Source organism: Micromesistius poutassou (genome assembly GCF_964030765.1).
Source record: "Micromesistius poutassou genome assembly, chromosome: 16".
In the NCBI taxonomy this organism is placed as follows: domain Eukaryota; kingdom Metazoa; phylum Chordata; class Actinopteri; order Gadiformes; family Gadidae; genus Micromesistius; species Micromesistius poutassou.
Window position 1 is genome coordinate 10539676 of NC_140286.1, and position 15997 is coordinate 10555672.

The 15997-nt window shown below is 44.5% G+C and overlaps 1 protein-coding gene and 9 non-coding genes across 10 annotated transcripts in view; 9 read left to right on the forward strand and 1 right to left on the reverse strand.

The window, feature by feature from the left end:
• Positions 1-375: 375 nt before the first annotated feature.
• colec12 (collectin sub-family member 12) overlaps positions 376-15997 on the reverse strand; it is a 33302-nt gene continuing 17680 nt past the window's right edge. Inside the window, exons 4-10 of the mRNA XM_084480558.1 lie at positions 4265-4312; positions 3037-4080; positions 2313-2873; positions 1982-2124; positions 1426-1535; positions 1125-1267; positions 376-800 (exon numbers count right to left, since the gene is read on the reverse strand). Coding sequence (XP_084336684.1) covers positions 781-800; positions 1125-1267; positions 1426-1535; positions 1982-2124; positions 2313-2873; positions 3037-4080; positions 4265-4312 — 2069 coding nt within the window. The 3' untranslated portion in view covers positions 376-780. The remainder of the gene's footprint in view (positions 801-1124; positions 1268-1425; positions 1536-1981; positions 2125-2312; positions 2874-3036; positions 4081-4264; positions 4313-15997) is intronic.
• On the forward strand, positions 8296-8378 carry AC3HAE_031420 (transfer RNA leucine (anticodon UAA)). Its single transcript has one exon. It is a non-coding gene; the product is annotated as a tRNA-Leu (tRNA).
• Positions 9200-9282, forward strand: AC3HAE_031421 (transfer RNA leucine (anticodon UAA)). Its single transcript has one exon. It is a non-coding gene; the product is annotated as a tRNA-Leu (tRNA).
• AC3HAE_031424 (transfer RNA leucine (anticodon UAA)) lies at positions 12505-12587 on the forward strand. Its single transcript has one exon. It is a non-coding gene; the product is annotated as a tRNA-Leu (tRNA).
• AC3HAE_031425 (transfer RNA leucine (anticodon UAA)) lies at positions 12971-13053 on the forward strand. Its single transcript has one exon. It is a non-coding gene; the product is annotated as a tRNA-Leu (tRNA).
• AC3HAE_031426 (transfer RNA leucine (anticodon UAA)) lies at positions 13330-13412 on the forward strand. The gene has a single exon. It is a non-coding gene; the product is annotated as a tRNA-Leu (tRNA).
• AC3HAE_031427 (transfer RNA leucine (anticodon UAA)) lies at positions 13796-13878 on the forward strand. Its single transcript has one exon. It is a non-coding gene; the product is annotated as a tRNA-Leu (tRNA).
• Positions 14155-14237, forward strand: AC3HAE_031428 (transfer RNA leucine (anticodon UAA)). The gene has a single exon. It is a non-coding gene; the product is annotated as a tRNA-Leu (tRNA).
• On the forward strand, positions 14621-14703 carry AC3HAE_031429 (transfer RNA leucine (anticodon UAA)). The gene has a single exon. It is a non-coding gene; the product is annotated as a tRNA-Leu (tRNA).
• Positions 15709-15791, forward strand: AC3HAE_031430 (transfer RNA leucine (anticodon UAA)). Its single transcript has one exon. It is a non-coding gene; the product is annotated as a tRNA-Leu (tRNA).

A 15997-nucleotide genomic window follows, 5' to 3' on the forward strand; every position in this document is an offset into this window, starting at 1 on the left:
AGGTCTGCTACTTTAAATTACTCGGCACATGGCTTATGGATTTATATCGATTAAATGAGACACTTCAATCGATAATCAAAACTCAAGAGATAGAAAATACGTAAAATATGTAATATTCAAAAACTTTTGCATAGGCTTTGCCTGATTATATATAATATGGAAAAACGGGTATACATTGTAAATGTACAACATTCCGTAGGCTACTACTATCGTTATTATCAGCTTTCTGCACATACATTGGACGCTTGACACGTTGGTTAAAAGATGGGAGCAAGATCATTTTTCATTCTTGTTTATTTTGAACACATCAATATGTGGACTATATCTGAACCATTACAAAAATAGTGAGGCTTTATTAACAAAATATGTGTAATCAACAAAATACTGAGAAGAAAGTAAACAAAAAGTAAAACATTAACAAGTTAAAATATGATATTCCATTGATGACACCGCACCTTTTAGTTAAGTATTATTTACACAATCAACTATACAACAGTGGCTTCACCGTATTAGATTAAGAACCACTGAATCAAAGGACTACATTCTCATTCAATCTTTAGTACAAATATTGTATCAGTACAAGTGGATTTCTGCACTTTGACTATACAGAGCAAAATGTCTTCCAAAACAGTGACATACAGCCCAGTCCTAGTCCTCGTGACGCTGGAACAGGTTGACGGGTACTTTATCAGCGTCCTCTAGTAATCTAAAAGATCTCTTGCAGTCCTTCATCATCCCTGCTTGTCTTCCTCTTCCGCTATTCCCAAAGACCAAACGGTGCTATAAGACAGGCACCATCACTGTGGAGAAGAGCAGGAAGATAGAGAAAAAAGGATGAATGTAGTTCATTTTCATGTGCACATAATTAAGAAAATACTAATGACACAATGCTATTAGAAAATGAGAAGAAAAAAATGCTATTAGAAAATGAAAACTGTTTGGCATGGCTTTGAAACTTAAATAAGGTAAAATAAACCAAACCCCATACACAAAGGGAATACGGGAAAAAATGACAGTTGTAACTTTAGGAGTATGCAACACAGGAATCGGCCGATCTATCAACAGCTCAAATAGGAAAAATGGAAAAAGCGAGGCGATGTAATCGGCACTTTAAGTCTACTGACAGCTGGAATGCTGTTCACAGATGAAGCCGATGCGGTCCGTGCAGAAGAAGTCGTTCCAGTTGGCCTCGTGGATCAGTCCTGCGCAGTCTTCTCCCTCCTCGTGGCCGTGGGCCCAGTTGTCAGGCTGGCCAGGTTTCCACTTCCTGTGGACCGAACCACCGGAGAAAAACACTCTTGAGATCGTCACTTCTATCGTCCACTCAGTGAAAAAAAAGAAGCTTATCATTGTTTGCTAAGTGACTGACTAGTGAATCGATTGAGTTGAAGAGAGCTGAGCAGACGCCCAGGTGAGGGTACTCACGTGAAAACTGGCAGGGTTCCATCGCCCCACTTCCAGACGTTCTCCGTTTCCCTGTCTGTCAAGCCCAGCCAGAAGTAGCCCTTGCCGGCAATCTGTTTTTTTATCCAGTCCTGCAAAGAACAGACACGTTTAATGAAATCATTGATTAGGCACAAAACTCCATTAAAGTCAACAAATTCTTATTATTGGAATGTTTGGATTTTGATTTCATTAGATTTTTATCAGGAATTTAAGTACAAACAACTCCAAGGAGTATCAAATATACAATAATCCCAGAGGATAGCAATCAAAAGCATTACTTAAAACACTTATTTCCAAAGTGGTCCTTGATGGAAACAAACAATACATGGAAACAAAAAAATCGATAAAAAACAACATATAACAACATAAACGCACTAGTACCCCTTGTCACCATGGTTCAAACTCCCTCCCTTCAAAGTGAACCATAAACCCTCCCACAAAGCCGCCTTGTTTTAAAGAAGAGATCTTTATGTTTTCACCTACAGGTAAACACAATAACATGGTAATGTCATTGGGCTGGCCAGCTTTAATCTACCTGCTCCTCGTTGCTGTTGATCATAACCATGGAGGATGACATGTTGGTACAGAACATCTTGGTTTCGTCAAAATTGAACTTCTGAGCACCAGAGGAGAAGTAGTAGCAGCTGTCTCCAAATGAAATCCATTCAAGAGGGCAGCCTGAAAACGTACAATAGAAAATGAAATATAAATGTATTTATACATACATGTATAATACATACATGTATAAAAAACACTTCATTACTCAAACTGCAGCTTGATAATGCATAGTAGAACAGTTTTTGAATATCCTATTTACCCAATAATTCCCCTACCAGTGGCGTATGTTTTGTGATGGATTCACTCACCAGGCACCGCGGTGGGGACAGCTGGGGGCTGCACCTGGTGGGACACCATGGGGGTCTCTGGTTCTGGGACCGGCTTGGAGGGTGTAGGGGGTTTGTCCTGCTGGGGAGTGTGTGGGGCTACACGGGGCGGGGGTCGGGGTGGCACAGGGGGATCTGCCGGACGCCCCGGTGGCCCCGGCAGACCAGGGGGTCCGACGGGCCCGGGAGGTCCCTCCAACCCTGGAGCCCCGACAAGTCCTCGTGGCCCCTGAGGCCCTTGTGATCCCGGCGCCCCCTTCTGTCCTTCCCAGCCGTTGGCCCCCGGAGTGCCGGACTCTCCCTTCTCCCCTGCAGGGCCTGGGCGACCTGACGATCCGCGGGACCCTTTGGTTCCTGGGACACCACGTCCCCCGGGTGCTCCCTTAGAACCTGCCACCCCTGATGGTCCCGCAGCCCCCTTTGGTCCTTCAGATCCGGGCCCGCCCGTCATGCCTTTGTCCCCTCTCTCACCCTTCTGTCCTGATGTGCCCACAGGGCCCTGGGGCCCCCTGTCACCTCTGGGGCCTTTCGGACCTGGAGGACCTAGATGACATAACAATAGATGTCCTCTTTATTTATTATTCAACAACAAATACACTAATAGTGCAGACAAACTTTTGAGAGAGACACGCTAAGACTCCAGACACCAACTCCTGGACACTATTTGCAAATTGTCCACAGACACACGACGTTCTCCAGTTCTTACCTTGCATGATGGTGAAGTTGGTGATGAGCAGTGAGTGCTTGCTGTCCACCAGCTTCATTTCCTCCATCACCACGGACAGGTCGCTGACCTCTCTGTCCAGCCTGGCGGCCAGCTCGTCCTGCTGGGTGCGCAGCTCCACGCTGTCTGCCTTGGCCTCGGTCACGCTGCCGTTCAGGGCCAGCAACAGGTCTGCGTGGTGCGCCACCGTCTCCGCGCAGGTCCGGAGGCCGTTGAGGTCAGTGCTGATGGCGCCCAGGAGCTGTGAGGCGAAGCTCACGTTCCCGGTCACGCGGTTCATGTCGCTCTCGTGTCTGTCCAGCCGCGCCTCCATCCCGTCGAACTGCGCCGAGGTGGCGTTGTCGTGGTCCCGCTGGCGGTCCATCAGCTCCCGGAGGCTCTGGTCGTGTCCCTCCGTCACAGACGACGTGTTCTGTATCTGCAAGGCCAGTGCGCCCAGCTGGGAGCCCATGTCCTCCAAGGCCTCGCCGTTGGAGCGGACCTGCGCCGAGTTGTTGGCCGCCACCACGTGGAGGTTCTGGACCTTCTCCTTCAGCCAGACGGTGTCCGCCTGCGTCTGCCTGGCCGTCTGCTGCAGGCCCTGGTAGTCGTTCTTCATCTTCTGCACGGCTTGCCCCGTGTCCTCCACCGTCTTCTGGAGGCTGCTGAGCAGGCTGCGCTGCTGGGCCTGGGTGATGTTGAGGGCGTTGATGCCCACCGCCGCCTGGCCCTGGTCCCGGGCCTGGCCCTGGAGCTCCGACTGCAGCCACGCCGTGTCCGTCTGCAGGTCCTCGATGGTGTTGCTGTACGAGGACAGCGTCTGGTTGACCCGGAGCAGGGACGCCGCGTTTCCGTCGACGACGCTCTGCAGAGACACGTGGCCCCTCTGCGCGTCCTCGCCCGTCTCCTGCAGCTCGTCCAGCAGGGCCTGGTTGGCGCCGGCCCGCTGGGCAATGTCGTGCAGCTGGCTCTGCAGGCTCTGGAGGTTGGACTGGAAGGTCTGGATGGCACTGGTGGCGTTGGCCGACTTCTCGCTGATGTGGTGCTCTGAAAGGACAGCGCGGTGATCATGAGGTGATCAGATCAAACATGTAGTACACAAGCAGGATGTTTCCTCTAAGAATGCCTCACAGGTTATTTTGTGTTCTGCTTTAGGCAGAGAAAGAGAAATAGGCAGATTACTTGTTTCTCAGTGGGGCTCAGACTGGTGGTTAAGGTCTTCAGATCTTACCTGCAGAGTTTTGTAGTCTGTCTGTAACGTTATCCATCCTCTGCACCACTGAAAAACAATGTGGACAAGAATGGTGAATGAAAGAGAGGATTGGTCAGCATAAACCAACTTCAATCTGAAAAACAACCATTTTCAAGAAGAGAAAACCATCCGTTGCTCTAGTCTCATTTTAGAACGATCTCTCTTGTTCGCTTGAATGTTCTTGCATTCCACTTTTTATCTTCATCTGAACACTTACTAAACTGAACTGCCTGCCAAAGCATGCAGTGGCTTCTGGCTAGTTTTGCAAAACATCCTGTACAGTATACATGATTGCAGTAAAGTACATAAAAATACACCAAAAATAATCGATTAATAATGAATAAGAGTAGATTACACAAAGTAAAAAAAAACATTAGTCATAACATCCTTAATGACCGTAATTCTTTTGTCAAGAATATTTTGTAAGGATTTGCTTTCACCACTAGAGGTCACTACAGTGTGTAGTGACTCTGCCTCCCCTGCACGATGTTTGTCTGCCTCCCCTGCACATGTTAAACTGCTGTGCAGCGTTAAAATGACGCACAATCTTTATTTTCTTCCGGTGTATGTTCATAAATACTGCTTTTTCTCTGCCCCATTGAGCAGATCATTGTTGTTCATAGGTTTTGACACTAAAACCAAACTCTGGCTTTATTACAGCAGTTCTATTTTCCTCTCCCTACATCTGGGCGCATCGCTGTTCCATGTTTGGCTGAGAGACAGTACTGGAGGCCCTCCAAGGCCCCCGTTGTTGTCATTCAAGAAGTGGTGAACAGAAAACAATAACATGCTCTCTGCACAACAAAAACACCAGAGAGGAATTCAAAAGGTCTTTGGTCAACTCTGAGGGCCAGAAGCACACTTGGAGGTTAGCTTAAAAAAAAACAAGCTAACCCCCCCCCCCCCCCCCATACACAAACACACACACTCACTCACTCACTCACTCACTCACTCACTCACTCTCACACACACACACACACACACACACACACACACACACACACACACACACTCTTCCCACCACCACAATCCCACACGCTTACTCTTTCTGTCCTTCTCTACCACCCATGTCAGATTCTCTGTGTACACAACACTCATCTCAAATGTCTCTCTCCCACTCTCTCTCACTTTTCTCTTTCTCTCTCTGTCACTCTATAAGCCTCTCTTTCTCCCTCCATCTCTTATCTGTTCAACCACAATGCGATTGACACCACAAATAAACAACCTTAAGAACGTTGGTTGTCCTACTGCATTGCCCTCCAGTCCCACCCAATTGCCCCTTTGCATGGCTTCATTGAAAATGAGCTTTTCTTTGTTGTTAAACATCAAGAAAGGCATGCAGATACTTTCTACAGTGCCAAATCAAATAGACACCACATACAGCTCCATTGTCTCTCAGTGCTCCTCGGTCCTAACCTCAACTCTCGTACCACTCCTCTGCTTGCTGTTTCCTGTCTCCCTGATATTTTCTATTTCATTTTCCAGCTCAGCAACCAACAGTTCCATCTGCTCCCTCCTATTGGAAAGTCAAACATTACACAATACACAGTAGTGTTCCCGTCTGCTCCAGTAATGTGGTCGGTATCAGGATTTACTGGCTGTGCCCTTGTTATGAGCCAAAGACCTGGGAACCAAACAGAGTTTAAAGGTGGTTCTGAGGTCTTGCAGAACACATCCTCTACGTGCATTCCAACACATTCAAACGCACGTGTGCGCCTCCCCACACACACACACACACACACACACACGCACACACAGATGCAGACACACACCCAAAGACAAACTCAGTGAGCCAGAATAGACATGAATTGTGGAGTGGTGGATGCAGATGCACTGCTCCAGCTTATAAAGACAGATAAGCGAGAAGGCCGCTGTATTTTGCACCCTGCGTTGGTTTGCTGCATAATAAATTCCCCTCCTGGACACCTTAGTCCAGTTGTGAGTCCTCCCTGTGGTTCATGGGATGACAAATTGCCAATAAGCCATAAAGTCTCCTGCAGGTTGTTAAGCCAAGGTGGTCCCTGCATGATCATCTGGGAGACATTACAGCCCAAACCATCAGAATCCCATGGCCTCAAACCCAGAGAGCACCCACAACCACACCATTGACCTAAAATGTATGTATGTATTATGTGTATATTTTTTACTTTCTACCATTTTTTTCTTGTCCTTGCAGTATTAAGTCTCCATCTAGCTAATAATCTGTCTATCTGGCTGGATTAATTATTATGATTTGTTCAGGGATGTTTAGGCTTGCGTAATACGCAAAATGCATTCCAGGGGTGATGTTCCCCATGATAATATTTGCTGCCTTGTCTCAAGACGGCTTGTGTCCGAGATGTGAAAGGATGAAAGATGTGCAAGTAGAGCTATGTTGTGCAAAGAGAGCACTCCCTATCCCTAATGTCAAGTGGCTGAAGAGTATTGATGAGGTCAGGGCACAGACATCGTGGTGGGAGTGGGTGGGAAGCTAGAATCGGGAATACATAGTATAGATGTGATGATATTTATAACCTTTAACACAATTAATCTTTTGTATCTTTTTTTCTTGCATTGTTCACCAGGTGGATCTTTGATCAAACTCAAAAAAAGATACAGTACTGAACAGTGTGTTATGAATTAGAGGAGATTTACTGGCTTCACAAATATGTATGTTCACTGTAAGTGTAAACTATTCTGTCCCTCGACTGTAACACATCACCAGGATGGCTGAGTGGTTAATTAGTTTGACTTAAGTTCCAATGGATGTACGTCCTTGTGGTTTTGAATCCCACTCCTGGTAGAATTTTCTACCAGGATATTTTCTCTTCTAGAATTTTCCTGGTAGAATTTTCTACCAGGAGTGGTAGAAAAGTGGTAGAATTTTCTACTCCTGGAAGATATCGGTGATGCATGTAAGGATAACAGTGTTGCAACTTGTATAAATAGAAATTGGATTGGAAATTGGAAACCAGGATGGCTGACGAGTGATCCTTAAGATGCAGATACATGATAAATCCCACTCCATGTAGAGGTTATAAATGACAATAAATACAGGGAACTACAGGGAATGGTACTGCTTAGTGTTTCGGTAACTTTCAGTAACACCAGTATGCCTTAGTGGTTATGGCATTTGAAGTAAGATCATGTATCCTTGTTGGTTAAAAACAGTTGATCTGTAGGCTGTCTCCAGTGGTTTCAACTCAATTTAAGTAGTTGAATTGCAGTTGTTATAGTTCATAAACATACCAGATCATTTAATCCTAAACATCCTAATGGTCTACTTCAACTCTTTTATCCTCTTAAATTGCAACCATTCAAGAAATTCAACCAGGATGGTTGTGTCCTCATGGGTTCGTGCCCCACTCATGGTAAACCTTTACCTTCATTCCTTTGTGTTTCAACACAGACTGAACCATATCTACAGTAGGTTAACATCTACATGAGTAGTCTAAGGATTTATTTGATTCACAAATATTTATTATAACATTATTTTATTTGTACCTTGATGGCTGTATTATAATGTATCACCACGATGGAAGAGTGGGTAAGGGGGTGGACTTAAGATCCAATGGATATTTGTCCTTGTGGGTTCGAACCCCACTCCTGGTACAATTTAACCTTGATGATACAACATTGCTCCGGCAAGATCTCATTGAAGTATTCATCTTTGTCTGTTAATGAACAAATCCTGGTATACGTTGAGCTACTAAAACAAATGCAACAACTTTGAAAATAATTACATCAGGTTGTGTTGCAACTCCCAAAGCATTAAAACAGTGCAATAACTAATAAATGCAATCTCTGTCAATCTTTATTTTATCATCACGAAAAATCTAACTCATTAATACAGAGGTGCATAACCAGGAGGACTAATTATTGATTATGAGGTATCAGCATGGAGTTGATAAGCCGCCTATTAATCCAGCTTCAACCCAATTTAAGTAGTTGAGTTGAAAACCATGATAATACCTGAGAACGTCGTAAAGTTATGCTTCAACTTTTAAGGAAGACATTTTTAATTCAATAATACCAGGATGGCCGAGTGGTTAAGGTGTTGGACTTAAGATCCAATGGACATGTGTCCTCGTGGGTTCGAACCCCACTCCTGGTAGTCATTTAGCTCCATATCTTTGTGTTAGATGTCAGACCGGACAATTTCTAAATTGACATAGGTCCACTAGAACAACCTTCTCGCCCATCCTCAGTCTGGATTCATGGCAGGCAACTCAACAGAGACATTCATTCACACAGCTTTACAGATGACGCACAACTCAAGATCCCTACCATGATGTGAAAAAGAATAAATGTTTCGCTTGATGGCCTTCTGCATAAAAAATCACCAGGATGGCGGAGGGGTTAAGTCGTTAGACTTAAGATCCAATGGATGTATGTCCTCATGGGTGAGAACCCCACTCCGTAAAGCCTTTAACCTTTCAAATATAATTGAATTACACTTGCCTGTGAAGGATAGTATTCTATTGTATGCAACTTGTCTACATAAGGGATTGGCTTTCATGCTAGTCCTTCTACATCAGATCCATAAATTGATTTCATTACTATCGTATCTATCTAGCTTAAAACCAAGATGTCTGAGTATTGAAGCCTTGAATGTACATGATGAGGGTTGAATTACAAGAAATACTGGGCAATACATGGAATCGTACTGCTGTACTACTACTCCTGTTTCAAAAAGATGGAACTCGGATACAAGAAATCACCAGGGTGGTTTAGCAATTTTACGTTCAAATGGACATGTACCTTGTGGGTTCAAACCCTACTAGGCTATTACTCCAGTGGTTGCAAACCAATTTAAGTAGTTAAATTGTAGTTGTTTAAAATCATGATAATCCTTGATCATTTAATCCTAAATGTCTTAAAATCATGCTTCAACTCTTTCTTCTTTAAAGATTGAGTCAATTTGTCAAAAGCATTATCAGGATGGCAGAGTGGTTAAGGCGTTGGACTTAAGATCCAATGGATTTGTATCCACGTGGGTTCGACCCCCACTCCTGGTAGTAGTTAATCTTTAATATACAGCAATATGGCAAGTGAAGGGTTAGGGTTGGAAGTGAAGCATGTGTCATTGTTGGTTCAACACTACTCCTGGCATACATTACCCTGCAAATATAAATGAAACAACTGTAACATCTTATGTTGCAACTCAGATTAAACAATATGTAGGTTGACATCCACATACCAGTTCTGGGGTCCATATCCTTCTCTCTGTACACCAAGTCACTAGGTTCTGGCATTCACTCATATGGATTTTCCTACCACAGCTATGCAGATGACACACAACTCTGTATTTTTCAAGGTTTGAAACCAAGGTGACAGAGCAAATCACCCATCGACAAACTCTCCATCAATATTGAGAACTCTGTGGTGTCTGCGGCTCGGACGGCTAGGAACCTGGGAGTGACCAGCTGTCCTTCACTTCCCACATTTCTGTGACTACTCACTCCTGCGAGTGATGGTTCACAAAATCAGGAGGATACAAACGTTCCTCACCCAGAAGACCAAGCATGTCTTGGTCCAGGCTCTATAATCTCACGTCTAGACTTACTTCTTATGCTTCAACTCTTTATTCTTTTAAAATTGAGACAATTTTTCTTAAACAAAACCAGGATGGATGAGAGGTTAAGGCGTTAGACATAATATGCATTGGATGTATATCCTTGTGGGTTCGAACCCCACCCCTGGAACTATTTAAACTTAACGATACAACATTCCTCTAGTATGAACTCATTGAATAATGCACCATAGTGGGTTGAATCACAACTCCTGGTATACAATATCCTACTAAAAACCTCATCAATAGTTCAATAGTGATCAATCAATAGTGTTGCAATCATGATTATGCGTGACGACGTCGTAAAGTTATGATTCAACTTTTAATCTGAAGACATTAATTAAAATGTGTAACCAGGATGATTGAGTGGTTAAGGTGTTGGACTTCAGATCCACTGGACATTTGGTCTAGTGGGTTCAAACCACACTCCTGGGAGTTATTTAACTCATATCTTTGTGTTGCAACTCAGACTGAATAATTTGTAGTTTGACATCCACATCCCTCTAATACTGACTTTATAAATGATGATAAACATGCATGACTGTTCTGTAGACCTTCCTTCACCGGGAAGACTACTCTTGTAACCTCGCGTCTAGACTACTGCAACTCCCTTATGGCTGGTCTGCCTGCATGTGAAGTTCGACCTCAGCAGCTCATCCCTAATCTAAAAGCCTGGCTAGGTCTTCAACCTACAGGTTCTCCAACACTACAATACTCCTCCGCACCCTGTACTACTGGTTGCTGCTCAAATCTGATTCAAGTTGGATGGAATAATGTCATCACTAGGTTGGATGAGTGGTTAAGGTGTGTGACTTATAGTTCTAATGGACTTGTGTCCTCGAGGGTTCAACCCCCACTCCTGGTAGACCTATAGCGTGATCTTGGGATCTTTCGGTTTGTGTGGCAACTCGAAATTAACAACATTTAGGTTAAAGTGAACATCCCTCTAATACTGAGCTTAAAATTCACACTTGATATACATGATAGACTGTTCTATCTACTTTCCTTCACCTGGAATGCTAAATCAACCTCATATCTAGACTACTGAAACTCCTTATGGCTGGTCTGCCTGCATGTGCATTTCAACCTCTGCAGCCCATCCCTAATCTAAAAGCTTAGGTCTTGTCTTAGACCTTTAGGTCTTCAACCTACAGGTTCTCCAACACTGCAATATTCCTTTGCACCCTACAATACTGTCTATTAACGGCTGCTCAAATCCGATTCAAGTCACTGGAGCCTCCAAACCAGGATGGATGAGTGGTTAAGGTTTTGGACTTAGGATCCAATGTGACCTCATGAGTTCGAACCACACTACTGGTACATCATTATCTTTGTGTTAAAAATCGGACGTAACAATATCTATGTTGACATCCACATCACCCTCTAATACCTCTAATACTGAGTTTATAAATTATAGATGATAAATATCGCTGCCTTTTCCATCTACCTTCCTTCACCTAGAAGGCCACACAGGTTTGGGTGCAGACTCATGTCTCGACTACTCCAACTCCCTAATGGCTTGTCTGCCTGCATGTTCCGTTCTACCTCTGCAGCTCATCCCTATTGCAGCAGCCTGGCTAGGTCAACCTACCCAATGCCACCAACACTACAAGGCTCCTCCGTACCCTGCATTGTCTACTGCTGGCTGCTCAAATAAAAATCAGGTCACTACTGGAAGCTCTGTGGTGGGGATGGAGCTGGACTGTGTGGAGGCTGTGACAGAGAGGAGGATGAGAGGAAAGCTGCAGGCGATCATGGACAATCCCTCTCACCCTCTCTACGTCGAGCTGAAGCAACTCAGGAGCACGTTCAGCCACAGACTCATTCAGCCACATGCCTCAAAGCGCTTCGGGGGCTCTTTCATCCCATCAGCTATCAGACTTTACAACATCTCAACCCCCCACTCCAAACACCTCCAAAGTCCCAACACCTCCTTTTCTAGACTTGATTAAGGACTAAACCCCACACCTCAGGACTGATTGTTGTTTAAACCTTGTTATTTATTTAATTTTCATTACCTCAGAAACCCTGCACATTGGCACATTTATACTTATAGTCATATTTATTTTTTAATGCACACGTCACCTACAAATGGACAGTTACATGTATATAGTATGTTTATCTTATTCAAATAGTTTTTTATTATATTTTATTTAAATTGGTCAATTTATTTATTATTATTTTTTTATTTTTTTATTTACTTTTGCACTCTCTTTTCCCACTGTACTGCTGGTCACTTGTGAATTTCCCCTAAGGGGGATTAATAAAGGACTATCTTATCTTATATTATCATTATCTTACCTGTCATCACCAGGATGGCTGAGTGGTTAAGACGTTGGACTTAAGATCCAATAGACAAGTGTCCTCGTGGGTTCGAACACCACTCCTGGTATACTAATAACTTCATAACTTTGTGTTTAATCTTAGACTGTAATATATGTTGGTTCACATCGCTCTCATACTGAGTTGTCTTAACCATACAGTCTTACTACTGGTTCCCTATGGCTTCTGTTCGGGATTCATCCCCTTCTCTCTGTACACCAAGTCACTTGGTAACAACCCTGCACTACCGGTGGCTGCTGAAATACAATTCAAGTCACTAGATGTTGCCTACCATGATGTGAAAAAGTCTAAATGTGTCCCTTGATGGCTGTAACAGTAAAGTATCACTAGGATGGCCGAGTGGTTAAGGCGTTGGACTTAAGATCCAATGGACATGTGTCCTCGTGGGTTCGAACCCCACTCCTGGTAGTCCATTACTGCAGATGACACACAAGTCTATAATTTTCAAGGTTTGTGGTGTTGGCGGCACAGAGTTCCGCTCACACCCAGGAACCTGGGTGTGACCCTGGATGACCAGTACTTCTTCACTGGGAGACAGTTGTTCCACTAAATCAGGAGGATGCAACCCTTCCTCACAGTTCAGTCACAAGTTCAGACTCTTGTAACCTCACGTCTAGACTACAGCAACTCCCTTATGGCTGGTCTGCATGTGCCGTTCAACCTCTGGAGCTCATCCCATATGCAGCAACCCTGCACTCTCTACCGGTGGCTGCTCAAATCTGATTCAAGTCTCTAAAACTTGCCTACCATTGTACGAAAAAGAACAAATGTGTCCCTTGCTACCTGTCAGCACCAGGATGGCCGAGTGGTTAAGGCGTTGGACTTAAGATCCAATGGACAAGTGTCCTCGTGGGTTCGAACCCCACTCCTGGTATACCAATACCTTCATTACTTTGTGTTTAGTCTCAGACTGTAATATATGTTGGTTCACGTCGCTCTCATACTGAGTTGTCTTAACCATATAGTCTTACTACTGGTTCCCTATGGCTTCTGTTCGGGATTCATCCCCTTCTCTCTGTACACCAAGTCACTAGGTAACAACCCTGCACTACCGGTGGCTGCTCAAATACAATTCAAGTCACTAGATATTGCCAACCATGATGTAAAAAAGTCTAAATGTGTCCCTTGACGGCTGTAACAGTTAAGAATCACCAGGATGGCCGAGTGGTTAAGGCGTTGGACTTAAGATCCAATGGACATGTGTCCTCGTGGGTTCGAACCCCACTCCTGGTAGTCCATTACTGCAGATGACACACAACTCTATAGTTTTCAAGGTTTGTGGTGTTGGCGGCATTGAGTTCCGCTCACACCCAGGAACCTGGGTGTGACCCTGGATGACCAGTACTTCTTCACTGGGAGACAGTTGTTCCACTAAATCAGGAGGATGCAACCCTTCCTCACAGTTCAGTCACAAGTTCAGACTCTTGTAACCTCACGTCTAGACTACAGCAACTCCCTTATGGCTGGTCTGCATGTGCCGTTCAACCTCTGGAGCTCATCCCATATGCAGCAACCCTGCACTCTCTACCGGTGGCTGCTCAAATCTGATTCAAGTCTCTAAAACTTGCCTACCATTGTACGAAAAAGAACAAATGTGTCCCTTGCTACCTGTCAGCACCAGGATGGCCGAGTGGTTAAGGCGTTGGACTTAAGATCCAATGGACAAGTGTCCTCGTGGGTTCGAACCCCACTCCTGGTATACCAATACCTTCATTACTTTGTGTTTAGTCTCAGACTGTAATATATGTTGGTTCACGTCGCTCTCATACTGAGTTGTCTTAACCATATAGTCTTACTACTGGTTCCCTATGGCTTCTGTTCGGGATTCATCCCCTTCTCTCTGTACACCAAGTCACTAGGTAACAACCCTGCACTACCGGTGGCTGCTCAAATACAATTCAAGTCACTAGATATTGCCAACCATGATGTAAAAAAGTCTAAATGTGTCCCTTGACGGCTGTAACAGTTAAGAATCACCAGGATGGCCGAGTGGTTAAGGCGTTGGACTTAAGATCCAATGGACATGTGTCCTCGTGGGTTCGAACCCCACTCCTGGTAGTCCATTACTGCAGATGACACACAACTCTATAGTTTTCAAGGTTTGTGGTGTTGGCGGCATTGAGTTCCGCTCACACCCAGGAACCTGGGTGTGACCCTGGATGACCAGTACTTCTTCACTGGGAGACAGTTGTTCCACTAAATCAGGAGGATGCAACCCTTCCTCACAGTTCAGTCACAAGTTCAGACTCTTGTAACCTCACGTCTAGACTACAGCAACTCCCTTATGGCTGGTCTGCATGTGCCGTTCAACCTCTGGAGCTCATCCCATATGCAGCAACCCTGCACTCTCTACCGGTGGCTGCTCAAATCTGATTCAAGTCGCTAAAACTTGCCTACCATTGTACAAAAAAGATCAAATGTGTCTCTTAATACCTGTCAGCACCAGGATGGCCGAGTGGTTAAGGCGTTGGACTTAAGATCCAATGGACATATGTCCTCGTGGGTTCGAACCCCACTCCTGGTATAGCTTTACCTTAATATTTTTGTGTTTCAATTTGAACACTGAACACTATGTAGATTGACATCTACAATTCAAGTCTGATGGCATTCCTTCTGGCAATCACTCACACAGCTTTTCCTTCCACAATCTGTATTTGTCAAGGTTTGAAACCAAAGTGGCAGTGCAACTCACCCATCATTAAACTCTCCATCAATATTGAGAACTCGGAGAAAGACCAAATGGGTCTTGATGGCTGTAGGTTCTGGCATTCATTCACACATCTTTTCCTACCACAGCTATGCGGATGACACACAACTCTGTCTTTTTCAATGTTTGAAACCAAGGTGACAGAGCAAATCAACCATTGACAAACTCTCCATCAATATTGAGAATAATGTGGTGTCTGCGGATCGGGCGGCTAGAAACCTGGGAGTGAGCCTGGATGACCAGCTGTCTTTCACTGCCAACATCTCTGTGACTACCCACTCCTGCGAGTGATGCTTCACAAAATCAGGAGGAAACAACCGTTCCTCACCCAGAAGGCCACACAGGTCTCTGCAGCTCATCCTGAAATGCAGCAGCCTGGGTAGGTCAAACACCTACCCAAGTCCTCCGACACTACAATGCTCCTCCGTACACTGAATTGAATTGAATTGAATTGAAAAGTCTTTAATGTCCCCAAGGGGCAACTTGGTTTACAACACGTAGCCAACACATACAAAAAGACACACAAAAACATGGAGTAATAAATAGATAAAAACATAAATACACATGTAGAACCACCATGCTACAGTACACTGTACTTAAAAAAATAAGTGCTGTAACATGGGCAGGGATAGCAGATGACCTATCGCTTGTTGAGAAGCCCAATAGCTAAAGGTACAAATGATCCATCAGCTATTGCGCTTCTCAACAACCCTGCACTGTCTACCGGTGGCTGCTCAAATACAATTCAAGTCACTAGATGTTGCCTACCATGATGTGAAAAAGTATAAATGTGTCCCTTGATGGCTGTAACAGTTAAGCATCACCAGGATGGCCGAGTGGTTAAGGCGTTGGACTTAAGATCCAATGGACATGTGTCCACGTGGGTTCGAACCCCACTCCTGGTATACAATTACTGCAGATGGAACACATCTCTGTAATTTTCAACGTTTGAAACCAAGGTGTGAGGGTATATCACCCATCGACAACCTCTCCATCAATATTGAGAACTCTGTGGTGTTGGTGGCTCCGACAGCCTGATACCTGGGTATGACCCTGGATGACCAGCTGTTCTTCACTGGGAGTCTGTTGTTCCACTAAATCAGGAGGTTGC